The 18,540-nt window shown below is 47.0% G+C and overlaps 1 protein-coding gene across 1 annotated transcript in view; it reads right to left on the reverse strand.

Moving 5' to 3' along the window:
- The window catches only part of LOC146829894 (uncharacterized), a 411,701-nt gene extending 394,985 nt beyond the window's left edge, over positions 1-16,716 (reverse strand). The window contains exon 1 of the mRNA XM_085608541.1: positions 16,251-16,716. Within this exon, the coding sequence (XP_085464667.1) occupies positions 16,251-16,655 (405 nt within the window). The 5' untranslated portion in view covers positions 16,656-16,716. The remainder of the gene's footprint in view (positions 1-16,250) is intronic.
- Positions 16,717-18,540: the final 1,824 nt, after the last annotated feature.

Consider the following 18,540-nt stretch of genomic DNA (forward strand, 5'->3'; position numbering starts at 1 on the left):
AAAGCCTCTGTTTTAGTTTTAAATGAGATAGTTGCACCATGTTTGCAGGGCTCTGATTTATAGGCCACCGTGTTCTATTTGCAAGTTTTTAGATACATTGGGAGAAAGCATAAGTTCCTTAGTGGTCAGATACTCAAATTTCACACTTCTAGGTGACTTTAATTTACGTCTTGAAGCAGCAGGTTCACCTAACACCAACTTCTTTAGTGAAATTATAAATACATTAGGGCTAAAACAGGTGATAGAGGGGGCCACACATCAGGCGGGACACACCCTGGAGGGGCTGTGAACCAATGCCGCCAACTTAGTCGCCGCTCCCCCAGCTGCGATTACTTGGTCAGATCATAAGTTAATTCCTTTTAAACACGACTTCAACAATGTCCAACCAGAAAAAACCCTGAGCACCAGGCTTCACACGGAAGTGGAAAACCTGCTCTCTAATCCCAATCTGCAGAGCATAGCAGAAGCCGGAAAACCCACTCTCACAGGGGACCCTGACATTGTTAACAATCTATTTAATGAATGGGTGTTATCATTGGCCAACAGCCTAGCCCCCGTAAAGAAAAACCGTATAAATAAAAGGTCAGCTCCCTGGTTTATCCCCAGTTTAAACGCCTTGCAGGGACAATGCAGAAAACTATAGAAGAAATGGCAGACAAACTACAAAACAGAAGACCTGGGGATTTTTAAATCAGCACTTAGATCTTATCACCAGCATATCAAAACAGAAAAAAAGACATACTATTCAAATTTAATAAATAAAGCTGATAACCAGAAGATCATTTTTAACACAGTAAAATCATATACTAACTCAAAAAGCCTAGAACAGGAAATCCCTCCTTCACGGGACCTGTGCGATCGAATCGATAACAAAATCCTTGACTTAAAGAAAGACTTCACGAAAACACTCCCCCAAATGCACAATGTCCAGAGCACAGGAAAAAGAAAAAAGGAACATGTTTTAAGGAGATCAACTTAGAACAAACCTGGCAAGCTATTCTCTCCTGTAAATCTGGCTCGCCTTTTGATCCTTGTCCCCCAAAAACCTTACATGCGCTGGGGGACACCAAAAATCCCATCATCAGTCAGATCATTAACGCTGCCATTAGCCACAATCCCCGACAGCTGGAAAACTGCTGCTGTGAGGCCTCTTCGAAAAAAGAAACTTTCAGATCCCACGACCCTTTCCAATCTGAGGCCCATCTCATTGCTGCCATGCTTGCGTAAACTTGCAGCGAAACTTGTTAACATCCAACTTAATGATTTCACGCAAGAAACTAACATCTTACATCCCAAGAAAACTGGCTTCCGACCAAGTCATTCAGCAGAATCAGTATTACTGCACACCACTGAGTCTCTAAAACTTGCAATGAATCAGGGAAAAGATGCGGTACTGGTTCTGTTGGACTTGTCAGCGGCGTTTGACACGGTCTCTCATGACATTCTGAGAGACAGACTCGCATGCAGTGGAATTACGAACAATGCATTGGCCTGGATTCAATCCTTTTGAGAAAACAGGCATCAGATTGTAACATTGGGATGTTACAAATCGCAAGAAAAAGGACTGGCATCAGGGGTTCCTCGGGGCCGGCCTTGAGCCCAACGCTTTTCAACCTTTATATGGCACCACTGCTCTTTCTGATGGACATTTATGATGTTGAATGCATCTCTTACGAGGAGGACACTCAACTGACCCTCACCCTTGATAGAAATTCTAGTGGCAGAAGAAAAATGTCACCACTGTCTAACAGCAGTGACGGATTGGATGCAACGGATTCATCTGAAATGTAACAGCTCTAAAACAGAGATTATGCAGTTTGGCAAGACCAACGTTTTCAGACCGGTCCAATGGTGGACATCACATTCGGCTCCACCTCCTAATACAGTAGACACTGTGAGAAATCTGGGAATAAAATTTGATCACACACTATCCTTCCACAAGCAAGCTCTCGCTGTGCCAGGCACGTGCTTTCAAGTACTAAAGATCCTCAGAAAATTCTTCGATCTACTTCCAATATCGGCCAAGAAGACGGTGGTAGCAGCCTTAATTCTATCTCGCCTGGACTGCTGCAATAGTCTTTATGCAGGAACCAATAAAAAAGGTCCTGTGAAGACTACAGGTAGTCCAGAACGCTGCAGCGAGGCTGGTACTCAAACTGCCCAGAGACTCCTTCTGAGCACCAGCACTAAAAACCCTCCATTGGCAGCCGGTCCATAAGAGGATTCTTTTTAAGGTCCTGACCATCATTTATAAAACAAAAAAAAAAAACAGATCAGAATATCTAAATGTCATAACTAAACCATACACCACCCAAAGCACTCTACGGTCATCTTCTGAGAACTTTCTAACAGTACCCAATTTTAAACTTAAAACTAAGGGTGGAAAGACATTGCGGGTCCTAGGGACCAAAGCCTGGAACTCCTTGCCAACACAACTTAGACAAACACAAACGGAACTCAATTTTAGGAAGTCCTTAAAAACTTGGGGGCATATTAACAAGGCGGCGCTTGAAAATTATCGCCGCATTTGCGGCCGTTTTCAGCCGAAAAGCAGCGATAATTTTATCGCCTTATCAGCAAAGACACGCTATTGCGTGTTTTGCTTACTTAGCGCCCGTTTCCAGCACGCCTAACTTTGCATCGCTAATAAGATGCAAAGTAGGCGTGGCTGTGAAACCAACCAGGAAAAATATCGCAAAGGCAGCTTTGCGATATTAATAAGGAAGGGTAGCAATTATTTAAATCGCGTTAAGTATGCCTTAATGCAGGAATTTACTGTCTGTTAAATTCCTGACTAAGGCATACCTAACATGGGGGGTGGATTCTGTGACTAAGACCACAGGCCTCATCATCTAGGATATCGCCGTTTTCCACCATGGGAAACGACGATATCCACACTATCTCTGGAATTTTTATCGCCTCGGCGATGTGTTTTGTTGATAACGCGCTAACCGGGCGATAAATTCCAGAGATAGCCGGTGATAAATATGCAAGCGCTAAGCGCGCTTTGTGATATTTATCGCAGGCCTTTGTTAATATGCCCCTTGGGGGCAGATCAACAAGAGTCAGCGTTAATTGCCGCTGACCGCGCTTAGCGCGGTTTTTGTTAACGCCGGCTATCGCTGGAATTTATCACCATGATTGCGCTGTATTAACAACTCATAGCGCAATGGCGATATAAATCCGAGCGATAGCGGGGAAATCGCCGTTTTGCAGGGAGCAGCGCTGGTTTTTCAGCGATGTTCCCTGCAAAACGGCGATATGCTTGATGATACGACCCTGTGGTCGTGACCCAATAATTCACCTCCCATGTTACACATACATTAGTAAGGATTTTAGCAGGCGTTAGTTTTTGGCGAAAAACACGGTTTTCGCCAAAAACTACCGTCTGCTAAAATGCTGTGGGTCGCCTTGTAAATATTGCGATGTGCACTTAGCGATATTTCACAAGCCCCCCTGAGTGAGGAACGCCCAGTGACGCCCACTTTGCATCTCATTAGAGATGCAGAGCGAGGCGTCGGGGAAAGGCTGCCAACATGCGCTAATGCACGTTAGCATCCCCTTGCAGATAGGGCGACAATATTATCTCCGCATTTTTGGCTTTTAAAGGAGATAAAGCCCTTGTTAATATGCCCCTTGGATCTTTGGTATCCCAGAGAACACTGTTATGTCTCTTATCTAATGCTCGGACATCATAGATCTGTGCCAGCTCTTTCTCCTATTCAGGTGCCTTTTTCCCGCGCAAACAGCGCCAAGATACTCCTTGGAGTGAACGTTGCGCTATATAAAAGTTCTTTCATTCATTCATTCACACTTAGACTCTCGTGGTTCTGGGCAGACTCTGAAGAGGAAGTACATAATATGTGGGGAGGCGCTTGTGTATGGTTAATGAGAAGTATGATGTAATGTGCAGCGTGTCAGTGTATGCTAAAGAATAAAGTAATGCATAACCGCATTTCCTGTATGGAGTAATTCACCTGCATGCTCCTCGGCTGGGGAAGACGCTAACATTGGCTGGAGGGATGCATGCCAGTTTTTTTATGTTCTGTAGTTTCCTATCGTTGCACCTATCTCTACCTGCTGCACCTCTGTCCAAACAGAGTACATAACAAGGCCATGTTTTCATGCTCACGTGCATCATCTTCTTGAAGCAGTTAAAGGGAAGTTTTGGTGTTTGCCATTAAATAGCTATATTCTAAAAGGAGTTATACGTTTTAGCCAGGTCTGCTGGCACAGTGGACTAAAGCAGACACTGCAGGGGCCTGTGTTCGACCTCATGGTCACAGGTTCAAATGCCGGCAAATCCACTCAGCCTTTCATCCATTTGAGGTCAATAAAATGAGTACCAGTGAGTTGGGTAACGATAAACATTTGTTATTCAGAGCCAGGACACCTTCGGGTAATTGTGCGCTTTACAAATACACCTGTTATGTTAAAAAAAGAGTCAATCACCAACATCCCATACACAATAGAACTTTAAACTATTCAGCAATTGCGATGTGTGGTATTGCGAGCTCTAGTCTCAGAATTTTTCCAGTAGAGACATTAGGACCACAAGTCGCCCATCTCCTGCTTCTTGCTATGTCCACTTGCATCCTCAAGAAACCTTAATTTGAGAGGAGAAATAATGATTGAAATAAGAGAAACTGCACCATTTTGGGATTTGAGCCCAGGGCCTTATGAGTATACAAGCATGGCTGCTTTCTGGATGGTGTGCATTAAAGAAAAGAAACAAAGCTGTGGGCGACCATGATAGCGGGAAGGTCAAGATACTGACAAAAGTACTCACACTAGGGGGAGTATTTACAAAGAAGTGGCGGAGATGTTGTTGGCCCCGTTGGCTTAACGCCGTGCTCCGCCACTTCTGAAACGCAGGGCTGCACCATAGCTACAACAATATGGTGCAGTCCTGTGTTTCCCCTGTGCTGGAGCTACATTTATCAGCCTAGCGCCAACGCAGACACCCTTGCACCATAGTGCAACATTGCTAGGGGGTTGTGCAAGAGAGCTGTAAGAAGTGTGCAACATTGAAAGGGGAGCTGTGCAAGAGAGCTTTAAGGAGTATGTAACATAGCAAGGAGGCTGAGCAAGAGAGCTGTAAGGCACGTTCAACAATGCAAGGGGAGCAGTGCAAGAGCTGTGAGGAGTGTAGAACATTGCAAGGGAGCTGTAAGGCATGTGAGACATTGCATGGGGAGCTGTGTAAGAGGGCTATAAGGAGTGTGCAACAGAGCAAGGGGGCTGTGCAAGAGAGCTGTAAGGAATATGTAACATAGCTAGGAGGCTGCACAAGAGAGCTGTAAGGCATGTGCAACAATGCAAGGGGAGCTGTGCAAGAGAGCTGTAAGGAGTATGTAACATAGCAAGGAGGCTGAGCAAGAGAGCTGTAAGGCACGTGCAACAATGCAAGGGGAGCAGTGCAAGAGCTGTGAGGAGTGTAGAACATTGCAAGGGAGCTGTAAGGCATGTGAGACATTGCATGGGGAGCTGTGTAAGAGGGCTATAAGGAGTGTGCAACAGAGCAAGGGGGCTGTGCAAGAGAGCTGTAAGGAGTATGTAACATAGCAAGGAGGCTGAGCAAGAGAGCTGTAAGGCATGTGCAACAATGCAAGGGGAGCAGTGCAAGAGAGCTGTGAGGCATGCAGAAAATTGTAAGGAGCTGTAAGATGTGTGAGACATTGCAAGGGGAGCTGTGCAAGAGAGCTTTAAGGAATGTGCAACATTATAAGGGGAGCTGTGCAAGAGAGCTTCAAGGAGTGTGTAACAATGCAAGGGGGGCTGTGCAGGAGAGCTGTAAGGAGTATGCAACATGGCAAGGGGGCTGTGCAAATAAGCTGTAAGGCACGTTTTAACAATGCAAGGGGAGCAATGCAAGAGAGCTGTGAGGAGTGTAGAACATTGCAAGGGAGCTGTAAGGTATGTGAGACATTGCATGGGGAGCTGTGTAAGAGAGCTGTAAGGCGTGTGCAACATTGCATGGGGAGCTGTGCAAGAAATGTGTAATGAGTGTGAGACATTGCAATGGGGGCTGTGCAAGAGAACAGTAAGTAGTGTGTGGCATTACAAGGGGAGCTGGGTAAGAGAGCTGTAAGAAGCCTACAACATTGCCATGAGAGCTGTCGATGGGAGCTGTGAGGAGTGTGCAACATGGAAAGAGGAGCAGTGCAAGACAGCTGTAATGTGTGCGACTATGAAATGGGAGCCATGCAAGAGAGCTGTGAGGAGTGTGCCACATGGAAAGGGGAGGAGTGCAAGAGTTCTGTAAAGAATGTGCATCATGGCAAGGGGAGCTGTGCAAGAGAGCTGTAAGGAGTCTGCAACATTAAAAGATTAAAAGGGGAGGTGTGCAAGAGAGCTGCAAGGAGTGTGCGACATTGTAAGGAGAGCTGTGCAAGACAGCTGCAAGGAGTGTGCGACATTAAAAGGGGAGCTGTGCAAGAGAGCTGTAAGGAGTGTGCGACATTAGAAGGGGAGCTGTGCAAGAGAGCTGTAAGGAGTGTGCGAAATTAAAAGGGGAGGTGTGCAAGAGAGCTGCAAGGACTGCGACATTAAAAGGGGAGCTGTGCAAGAGAGCTGTAAGAAGTGTGCGACATTAAAAGGGGAGCTGTGCAAGAGAGCTGTAAGTAGTGTGCGACATTATAAGGGGAGCTGTGCAAGAGAGCTGTGAGGAGTGTAGAACATTGCAAGGGAGCTGTAAGGTATGTGAGACATTGCATGTGGAGCTGTGTAAGAGAGCTGTAAGGAGTGTGCAACATTGCATGGGGAGCTGTGCAAGAAATGTGTAATGAGTGTGAGACATTGCAATGGGGGCTGTGCAAGAGAACAGTAAGTAGTGTGTGGCATTACAAGGGGAGCTGTGTAAGAGAGCTGTAAGAAGCCTACAACATTGCCAGGAGAGCTGTCGATGGGAGCTGTGAAGAGTGTGTGACATGGAAAGGGGAGCAGTCCAAGAGAGCTGTAATGTGTGCGACTTTAAAAGGGGAGCCATGCAAGAGAGCTATGAGGAGTGTGCGACATGGAAAGGGGAGGAGTGCAAGAGTTCTGCAAAGAATGTGCAACATGACAAGGGGAGCTGTGCAAGAGAGCTGTAAAGAGTCTGCAACATTAAAAGATTAAAAAGGGAGGTGTGCAAGAGAGCTGCAAGAAGTGTGCGACATTGGAAGGAGAGATGTGCAAGAGAGCTGCAAGGAGTGTGTGACATTAAAAGGGGAGCTGTGCAAGAGAGCTGCAAGGAGTGTGCAACATTAAAAGGGGAGCTGTGCATTAGAGCTGTAAGGAGTGTGCGATATTAAAAGGGGAGCTGTGCAAGAGAGCTGTAAGGTGTGTGCAACATTAAAAGGGGAGCTGTGCAAGAGAGCTGTAAGGAGTCTGCAACATTAAAAGATTAAAAAGGGAGATGTGCAAGAGAGCTGCAAGGAGTGTGTGACATTAAAAGGGGAGCTGTGCAAGAGAGCTGTAAGGAGTGTGCGACATTGAAAGGGGAGCTGTGCAAGAGAGCTGCAATGAATGTGCGACATTGTAAGGAGAGCTGTGCAAGAGAGCTGCAAGGAGTGTGTGACATTAAAAGGGGAGCTGTGCAAGAGAGCTGTAAGGAGTGTGCAATATTTTCAGGAGAGCTGTGCAAGAGAGCTGCAAGGAGCGTGTGACATTAAAAGGGGAGCTGTGCAAGAGAGCTGTAAGGAGTGTGCAACATTGAAAGATTAAAAGGGGAGCTGTGCAAGAGAGCTGCAAGGAGTGTGCGACATTGTAAGGAGAGCTGTGCAAGAGAGCTGCAAGGAGTGTGCGACATTGTAAGGAGAGCTGTGCAAGAGAGCTGCAAAGAGTGTGGGATATTGTAAGGAGAGCTGTGCAAGAGAGCTGTAAGGAGTGAGCGACATTAAAAGGGGAGCTGTGCAAGAGAGCTGCAAAGAGTGTGGGATATTGTAAGGAGAGCTGTGCAAGAGAGCTGCAAGGAGTGTGCGACATTGTAAGGAGAGCTGTGCAAGACAGCTGCAAGGAGTGTGCGACATTGTAAGGAGAGCTGTGCAAGGGAGCTGCAAGGAGTGTGCGACATTGTAAGGAGAGCTGTGCAAGAGAGCTGTAAGGAGTGTGCGACATTGTAAGGAGAGCTGTGCAAGAGAGCTGCAAGGAGTGTGGGATATTGTAAGGAGAGCTGTGCAAGAGAGCTGTAAAGAGTGTGCGACATTAAAAGGGGAGCTGTGCAAGAGAGCTGTAAGGAGTGTGCGACATTGTAAGGAGAGCTGTGCAAGAGAGCTGCAAGGAGTGTGGGATATTGTAAGGAGAGCTGTGCAAGAGAACTGTAAGGAGTCTGCAACATTAAAAGATTAAAAGGGGAGCTGTGCAAGAGAGCTGCAAGGAGTGTGCGACATTAAAAGGGGAGCTGTGCAAGAGAGCTGTAAGGAGTGTGCGACATTAAAAGGGGAGCTGTGCAAGACAGCTGCAAGGAGTGTGCAACATTAAAAGGGGAGCTGTGCAAGAGAGCTGTAAGGAGTCTGCAACATTAAAAGATTAAAAGGGGAGCTGTGCAAGAGAGCTGCAAGGAGTGTGCGACATTGTAAGGAGAGCTCTGCAAGAGAGCTGCAAGGAGTGTGCGACATTGTAAGGAGAGCTGTGCAAGAGAGCTGTTAGGAGTCTGCAACATTAAAAGATTCAAAGGGGAGCTGCGCAAGAGAGCTGCAAGGAGTGTGCGACATTAAAAGGGGAGCTGTGCAAGAGAGCTGTAAGGAGTGTGCAACATTAAAAGGGGAGCTGTGCAAGAGAGCTGCAAGGAGTGTGTGACATTAAAAGGGGAGCTGTGCAAGAGAGCTGCAAGGAGTGTGCGACATTAAAAGGGGAGCTGTGCAAGAGAGCTGTAAGGAGTGTGCGACATTGTAAGGAGAGCTGTGCAAGAGAGCTGCAAGGAGTCTGCAACATTAAAAGATTAAAAGGGGAGCTGTGCAAGAGAGCTGCAAGGAGTGTGCGACATTAAAAGGGGAGCTGTGCAAGAGAGCTGTAAGGAGTGTGCGACATTAAAAGGGGAGCTGTGCAAGAGAGCTGTAAGGAGTGTGCGACATTGTAAGGAGAGCTGTGCAAGAGAGATGCAAGGAGTGTGCAACATTAAAAGGGGAGCTGTGCAAGAGAGCTGTAAGGAGTGTGCGACATTAAAAGGGGAGCTGTGCAAGAGAGCTGTAAGGAGTGTGCGACATTAAAAGGGGAGCTGTGCAAGAGAGCTGTAAGGGGTGTGCGACATTGTAAGGAGAGCTGTGCAAGAGAGCTGCAAGGAGTGTGCGGCATTGTAAGGAGAGCTGTGCAAGAGAGCTGCAAGGAGTGTGCGATATTAAAACGGGAGCTGTGCAAGAGAGCTGTAAGGAGTGTGCGACATTAAAAGGGGAGCTGTGCAAGAGAGCTGTAAGGAGTGTGCGACATTAAAAGGGGAGCTGTGCTAGAGAGCTGTAAGGAGTGTGCGACATTAAAAGGGGAGCTGTGCAAGAGAGCTGCAAGGAGTGTGCGACATTAAAAGGGGAGCTGTGCAAGAGAGCTGCAAGGAGTGTGTGACATTAAAAGGGGAGCTGTGCAAGAGAGCTGTAAGGAGTGTGCGACATTGTAAGGAGAGCTGTGCAAGAGAGCTGCAAGGAGTGTGCGACATTAAAAGGGGAGCTGTGCAAGAGAGCTGTAAGGAGTGTGCGACATTGTAAGGAGAGCTGTGCAAGAGAGCTGCAAGGAGTGTGCGACATTAAAAGGGGAGCTGTGCAAGAGAGCTGTAAGGAGTGTGCGACATTGTAAGGAGAGCTGTGCAAGAGAGCTGCAAGGAGTGTGCGACATTAAAAGGGGAGCTGTGCAAGAGAGCTGTAAGGAGTATGCGACATTGTAAGGAGAGCTGTGCAAGAGAGCTGCAAGGAGTGTGCGACATTAAAAGGGGAGCTGTGCAAGAGAGATGCAAGGAGTGTGCGGCATTAAAAGGGGAGCTGTGCAAGAGAGCTGTAAGGAGTGTGCGACATTGTAAGGAGAGCTGTGCAAGAGAGCTGCAAGGAGTGTGCGACATTAAAAGGGGAGCTGTGCAAGAGAGCTGTAAGGAGTGTGCGACATTGTAAGGAGAGCTGTGCAAGAGAGCTGCAAGGAGTGTGCGACATTAAAAGGGGAGCTGTGCAAGAGAGCTGTAAGGAGTGTGCGACATTGTAAGGAGAGCTGTGCAAGAGAGCTGTAAGGGGTGTGCGACATTGTAAGGAGAGCTGTGCAAGAGAGCTGCAAGGAGTGTGCGACATTAAAAGGGGAGCTGTGCAAGAGAGCTGTAAGGAGTGTGCGACATTGTAAGGAGAGCTGTGCAAGAGAGCTGCAAGGAGTGTGCGACATTAAAAGGGGAGCTGTGCAAGAGAGATGCAAGGAGTGTGCAACATTAAAAGGGGAGCTGTGCAAGAGAGCTGTAAGGAGTGTGCGACATTAAAAGGGGAGCTGTTTGTGAAATAAAATCTGAGCAAAGGTGCACTTTTACTGAAAGAATTCTCTCACAAAACAAGTTTTTCAGGAAAACGCTCAGTGAAGGCTTTTTTTCTAGACTTTGCCACAGGCCTAGTTTCAAAGATAAACATCATTTTGCTGTTTTGAAGGTTTGTAAAGTTGACAGATCTTTGCATCTGATTTACAAATGACGTACACATAGGATTACAGGAGTAAGAGATGATCCAGATGTTTTTTTGTGTAAGAATGTCTCACACCTGTGCATGAGTGAGCCACCCCTAAATCCCAGAATGTTTTTTTTTAAAACCAGGCCAGGAAATTCAGGAAGACGTTCACCTCTCAAACAAGAATACCATGGAGACACTGAATCAAACATCTCCATAAGTAAGGCCGGAAGTGAAGTATGTGCTGACAAGGAAATAGCCATCAAATTAAAAGGCCCTTCTTCGGACCAAACTTCTAATGTCACCGAATGTGCAAACTGAGTGCCCGACGCTCCCTACAAGGGCTCCTTCTGACGCTTCTTTTTTTTTTTTTTTAAATGTAATGTAAAATGTTATTCTTTAGTTAAATAAAACCATAACAATTTTCCTCACAGTTTACAGCAACTATGTTAAAAAGAATCAAGCACATTTTAAAATCATTCAACAGTCAAATACACCAAGAAGTATATCACAAATTTAAAATCAACTGTTAACCATAAATAATGCCTGCACTCTACTTGTTTCCTCATGGATTGCGTCAATGAAGCAGCAGTGAAGAGACGCAAACGTTAGTCGCCGGTGCCAGCAGTAATCGAGAGTCATGGTCTCTAGTCCGGCGGTCCAGGGGTCCGGGCCCTTGGGGTGCCTCCCTCAGAACGGAGGATCCCAGAGTCTGGCACTGCCGCCCCTGCGCCCTCTGTGCGCGGACCCTCTCGTGCCTGGCCGTGTAGGCGCTGGACCCCCCCAGTCTACAGCTCATCGGAGGTCGCTGGATCGAGCCCTTTGGTTAGAGCCGACCCCCCCCCCCCCCCCACAGGAGCAGAGTCCTCGGTCCAAAGAAGCTTTTCTTAGTAGGGTCGCTCGTGCCGGCTGAAGTGTCTCACAGATGCATGGTAGGTGGATGAGATCTGCTGTAGGACTTCCACATCGACGACACCTTTCTATTTCCGTATTTTTCCACTTTGGGGCGACTGCCAGTGAAGGAGAGTTACCAAAACGCAAAGCCATCCGCTGTGTTTTTAGGTGGCCGGAAATTTTAAATCTAAGCCAGCTGCTGGTTTGAGAACCTTGTAGTTGTTGAGGACAGTCCAAGGGTGGGGCCTCTGGCGCAAAATACTTTTGTCCAGCAAAAGCAAATGCAGTTTTGCAACTTTATTAAGTGTGGACTTAAATGTTACATAAAACAGATTTTTGCTCCACAGACCTACGGTGCAAGTGGATTTAAGAGCGTTGTGCAAATAACGCTTATGTGGTGTGTTGGGACCTTTCTCTAGCTCTAACCACAGAGCCTCGTTTAATTTGGAGTCCACCGAGTTTTGCTTTATGCAGTGCCACACTTTGGGGCATATCAGCAACAACCAGCGCAAATTATCGCTAAGCGCTCTTAGCGTCAGGATAATTATCGCCGGCTAGCTTGGATTTTTATCACTCAGATAGCGTGCTATTAGCAACGCTTATATCAAAAGCGATAACAATCCTAGCGCTAACTGCCTAACGTGAGATTATCGCTGGAAACCCAGCGATAATCTCACGTAGTGTGGCGTTAGCTTGCTGATAGGGCCTCACAAACTTAGCCATGATATCCACCCTCCATAGGATATCAAGGCTAAGTCAGTCCTGAAGCAGGCGTAAGGAAAGTAGCGATAACAGGGGTTGTCGCTACTTTTCTTGCCGCTATGCTTCATAGCGTGGGGCTTGATGATAGGAGAAATGTCACTTAGCGACATTTCTCCTGTCATGTCAGGTCAGGAACGCCCACTTTGCATCTCATTAGAGATGCAAAGCTGGGCGTAAAGAATCCCCACGCTAAAGCAAGGTTTCATGCGTTAGCGTGGCCTTGCTAATTAGGCGATAAAATTAGAGCCACAAAAGCAGCGATAATTTTCTATCGCCGCCTTGTAGATATGCCCATTTAACTGATGAGTACAGCCTGCCAACGCACTCATTCATTAAACCAAATTCCAATCGCAATTATGCGGGGAACGCCATTTGAGGGAGCTGAAAAACCCTTTTGAAGATGCTGGTTGTTAAAATGCCCTTCTTTCGACCAAACTTCTAATGTCACCGAATGTGCAAACTAAGTGTAGCTCATGTCCAACCATCTATCATTGCATACTCTCACACTTCCATCTCTCCTTTCTCCTTTCCATCCATCCATTCACCCATCGATCCATTTGTCTTTCCATCCATCCAATGACCACACGTTCACACGTCAACCATCCGTTCTTTCATTCATTCTTCTATCCGTTCTTCCTTTCACCCTTCTGTTCATCCTTCCATCCACCGAGCCGTAGACCCTGTCACCCTTGATTCGATCCTTTCAGCAACGGATCCATTCACCCTCCTTCACTTTACCTTACCTTCCTTCGACTTTTCCTTTTCCTTCCATAATTCCTTCTTTCAACCTCAATTTACTTTCACCCTTTATTCCTTTCTTCCTCCTTCCTCCCAGCTTCTATCAACCATCATGCTTTCTTTTCTTGCATTATTTTTCTTCTGTACATTCCTTTTCCCCATACTCTCCGTTTGCCGTCCCTGTCCTTTTTCGGCTGGCCCTGCCATTCCGCGCAGATGTCTGGTTCGCTAAAGACTTCTTGGGGATATTCAGAAAGCTTTGCTGGGAATGCATTCTGCCCATTGCTTACCATTGGCTTTGTAGTTTGTAACTCACACTTTCTTACTTTCTATTTGCTGGCTTTAATTGTTTTAGGCTGTCCAGCTTCATTTACGCCCTCACTAAGAGCATTATTTATTTACTGTATACTTTCGAGTGCCCCTTTCTGTCAACAGCCCTTTAAATCCTGTTCTTAACTTGTCACACCTGCAGTCATTCACAGACAGAGGTCAAATGTCAGGTTGTGTCTTCGGAGGGAACTTGGGCCCGCATTTATGAAAAGTGTTGCATCGCTGCGATAAAACAGCGATGCAACACTTTTCAGTGCGCCCTCCTTGCGACACCACGGAGGGGCTGTATTTGCTGTACGACGCTCCATGTCACAAGGATTTAAATACGTCAATGTTCCTGACGGATCTGTAGGTGCAACATTTACGCATTGCTGGAGTGTGTCTGGAAACAGATGCAACGCCAGCAATGTGTCCTTTCACGTGGGGCAAGCCCCGTGTGAAAGGGTCTGCAGACGCAGAGGCATCCTAGAAGTGCCATAGTGAAATCTGATAGATTTCACAGCGCCACTTCTACGACCCACTTTTGCGGGGGAACGCCCACCCTGTGTACTTTATACCGGACGCAGGTATAATTTAGCTCAGTGGTTTATAAAGTCACACATCTTCTTAGATGCGTCACTGGTGCGTCACAAAAAGTGATGCACTGGCGGCACAAGGGGCTCATAATTGAGCCCCTTCGTGTTTACTTTTCTTTCTCTGTCTTCAAAGTGAGAGGATTTATGTGACAATCTTTCTGTGAAAATCTTTTTTTTTAGCACCCAACAAAGTTTAAGTGTCTGTACTGAACTGTGCAGGTATTTTAAAATATATCAGTTAGGAAAGCACAATTGAAGCCTATTTTCTGCAATTCTGAAGTGTGGTGTAACTGTAAAGAAATATTTGATTATGATCAAAACAAATACATTCACTAGGCGCTGATGTTGTCACTCATTATCATTTTGAGTGTTGTATCCTTTTATCAGTAAAACTATATGTCTGTGCAAATGCAATGGCCATTTTTTAATTGAAAATGTGTTGTCTGTAATGGCAATGTGCTACTACAGCAGGCATACTCCACTTTATACTACTCTGCACCCCTCTATGCCACTGCAATTTACCCTGCACCACTCCACTCCACTCTACGCCTCTCCACTCTGTGTCATTGTACTCTACTCTGCCTCACTCCACTCTATGTCACTGCACTTTGTGCCACTTCACTCTATGCCACTCTACACTACACCACTGTAGTGTAGACTTCACTCTATGCCACTCTGCATCACTGCACTCTTTGCCACTGTACGCTATACCACTCCAGTCTTGGCCACTCCACTCAAATTTTAAAAAGTCAAATCTACGCCACTTCACTTTACACAATGCCTCCTACTCTATGCCACTCTACACCACACTACTCTGCGACACTGCACTTTATGCCACTGTATTCTATGCCACTGTACTCTATTCTACACCACTCTAGTGCACTCTTTTCCAATGCACTCTACGCCACTCTATGCCACTCTATTCAGCTGCACTCTATGCCACTGCACTCTATGCCATTACACTCTGCAGCACTCCACTCTATACCACTGCACTCTACTCTGCACCACTCTACTCTCTGCCACTACACTCTACACCACTCTACTCTATGCCACTACACTCTGCACAGCTCTACTCTGCACCACCCCACACCACTGTCCTCTACTCTACATTCAACACTACTGCACTTTGCCAAACTTCACTCCATGCCTCTTTACTCCATATCACTCTCCTCAATGCTGCAAACCTTTAGCCGTGCTGAACAGCAGTCACGCCGGTGTACATCATGGCTAAAACACATTGGCAAAGTCAATAGCTCTTGCATAGACGAGACCAATTGTCTTTGCCAATATTTGTTACATGTTTTAGCATTTCTTTCTGTCTCTTTCACTGAACTTGGCTTACTTAGCAGTCCTTGACCGTCACCCTTGAGCACAGCCCTGCACTTCCCTTATTGCAGTTTTATGAGTTTTGTTTGCAGCCAGAAAATGTCAATGTAAAACGAATCACATGTTTTTGGCACCCAGATTACAAGGGCATTGGCTGCAGTGGTCACCCCCACTTATGCTGTCAAAGCTGGGGGTTCATGACTAAATGGAACAATGTTTACAAGCAGTATATACATGTGTAAACAGGATGAATCTGGGGTGCAGCTATTAGTGGTGCGGTGTGGCTCCCAGACGGGTGGGGCGACAAGCATACCCTGCCCCACAAGCTGTCCAATGGCTAGGGCCTTGCAGAGTTTACTCTATGGGATGATGTGGATGGGGCAGTGGGGTGTGGATCTACACACAGAGGGTAGTGGGGTGAGGTTCTACACACAGGAGGCAGCGGGGTGTGGATCTACACACAGGGGGCAGTGGGGTGCGGATCTAAACATAGGGGCAGTGTGGTGCGGATCTACACACAGAGGGTAGTGGGGTGAGGATCTACACACAGGAGGCAGCGGGGTGCGGATCTACACACAGGGGGCAGTGGGGTGCGGATCTACACACAGGGGGCAGTGGGGTGCGGATCTACACACAGGGGGCAGTGTGGTGCGGATCTATACATAGGGGCAGTGGGGTGCGGATCTACACACGGGGCAGTGGGGTGCGAATCTACACACGGGGCAGTGGGGTGCAGATCTACACACAGGGAGCAGTGGGGTGCAGATCTACACACAGGGGGCAGTGGGGCGCGGATCTACACACACGGGGCAGTGGGGTGCGGATCTACACACAGGGGGCAGTGGGGTGTGGATCTACACACAAGGGGCAGTGGGGTACGGATCTACACACAGGGGACAGTGGGGTGCATATCTACACACAGGGGGCAGTGGGGTGCGGATCTACACACAGGGGGAAGTGGGGTGCAGATCTACACACAGGGGGCAGTGGGGTGCGGATCTACACACATGGGGCAGTGAAGAGATACCTTGTACTGCTGCAGCGCCTCCTCAATAGGGATCACAATGTGGCCTCGGTGCTCACGGGACCGGTCACAGATTGTGCACACCGCCTGCTGGTCGTCCTCACAGAACAGCTTCAGCTTCTCTTCGTGCCACTCACACATCTCCCCTGGCACCCCTGGATTCACCGACAGCTGCTTGGCAATGGCAACCAGGTTGGTTAGCTGCATATTCTTGCAGAGGTCTGTTTTTGTGCACTCCCTCCTGCACTGGGGGCATGTCAGAATACCCCCAGAAGCATTCTTCCAGAAGGTGGCGATGCAAAGACTGCAGAAGTTGTGTCCACATTCTATGGTCACTGGGTCAGCGAAGTACTCCCAGCAGATGGAGCAGGTCACTTCATTCTGGAGAGCAGAGAAGCGCGCAGCCATGGTGTCCTGAAAGCCTCCCCGGCTCAGTGCACTCTACCGGGGGTGTGTGTGTTTGCTTGAGCACTGCTGCAGGGAAGGGAGTGTCCTTACCTGTGCTTCCTTGTTGACACTTCCCTGTGCCCTTGTTCACTCACTCTCTCTCTCTCTCTCTGTTTCTCTCTCACTCCCTTCCTCTTTCGCTTTCTTCTCTGCTCACTCTGTCTTCATCGCCTGTGTGAAAGAAATGTTCACAAAACTTCAGCTTAAATATTAATAGCCTTGGATTAAAGCAGCAGCCATCCCCAGAGAAATGCAAAACATTACATGAACACAATGACACACACAATGTCAAAAATATTTTAAGAGAACCATATATATGACTTTTTAATATATTTGAGTTTACAAGTGCCAAGTAAGCATGAAGCGTCTCTTGCAGTGGATGGGGGCTGAGGAGTGGGATGAAGCTACCTGTGTTGGAGCAGGCTTGGGTAAGTCCAGTTACAGTCAAATGTTTGACCTTATGACTGAAGGCTTCTTTTAGAGTTTGGTGGAGGGGCTCCCAGCTACCACACTTGTGGTTTCACTACTGCTTTACAATTCCAACATGGTCACCAGTAACAGCTACAATACTGTGGATGTGACGTCATTATACCCTAAAAGAGAACATTAGCTGCTGCTCCCTCCTGTTAAACCTTTCAGCCTTAGGGTGGTCTTCCCACAAACCTTTTGCCTGTTTGCATCACTTTCTGCTGATTTGTTTGTGTTAGCCTTAGGGCTCTCTGCACTTTACCACTGCTAACCAGTGGTAAAGTGCATGTGCTCACTCCCCTAAAAGATGGTGATTGTAGTGTATCCGCAATTGGCATATTTAATTTACTCATAAGTCCCAAGTAAAGTGCGCTATATGTGCCCAGGGCCTGTAAATCAAATGCTACTATTTGGCCTTCAGCACTGAGTGTACCACGCACTTAAGCAGCCCTGTAAACATATCTCAGGCATGCCACTGCAGAGCCGGTATGTACAGTTTCACTGCTACTTTGACTAGGCATTGAAAACCCCTTGCCAAACTTTAAACTTTCCTTTTATTACTTATAAGTCACTCTTAAGGTAGACCCTATGTAGCCCATAGGGCAGGGTGATATGTAAGTAAAAAGGAAGGACATATACTTTTTAGTTTTACATGTCCTGTTAGTGGAAAAACCCAAAATGTGTTTTTCATTTCTGTGAGGCCCACCTCTCTCATAGCTCAACATTAGGGATTTCTTAATACATTTATTATGTGTAATTCCTGATTGAGAAGGAGTTGCATAGTCATGTTTGGTACATCTGGGCTTGTAATGATAACTTCTCTTCAATGGTAAAGTTAGATTTACGATTAGAACTTTCAAAATGCCACTTTTAGGAAGTTGGTATTTGTTTACTCTTTAGCCCTGTGTGCCTCTGCTCGTCTCCAATACATGTCTGGGTTTAGTGACAGCTGGGCTTTGAGCATTCCTTCTAGACAGTCACACACAAAGGGGCCTGAGGTGTGCCTGATAGGCCATTCACATGCTGATGGACCATTAACATCTTGATGGGTCATACTGTGCAGGGTGGGAGGGAGGAGCCAACACTTGCACCTGAATCCTGTGCCTGTCCCAACACAAAGAGCTGCATAACCCTCTGTATGGTGTCTGAAGCCAGGGCAGGAAAGGGAGAACCTGTGTGCACTTCCAAGTCCCACTTTGAAGTCTCCCCCACTTCAAAGGCACCACTGGGTATAAAAACTGGACTTCTGACCCTACCAACTCAGTACACTTCTGAATTGGTGGATACTCTGCCAAGAGGAAGGAGTGCCGTGCTACTGAAGGACTGCTACTCTGTGGGATTGCTGCTATGGAATAACTGCTTTTCTGCTGTGCTGCTC

The sequence above is a fragment of the Triturus cristatus genome, chromosome 5_2 (assembly GCF_964204655.1).
Source record: "Triturus cristatus chromosome 5_2, aTriCri1.1, whole genome shotgun sequence".
Taxonomy (NCBI): domain Eukaryota; kingdom Metazoa; phylum Chordata; class Amphibia; order Caudata; family Salamandridae; genus Triturus; species Triturus cristatus.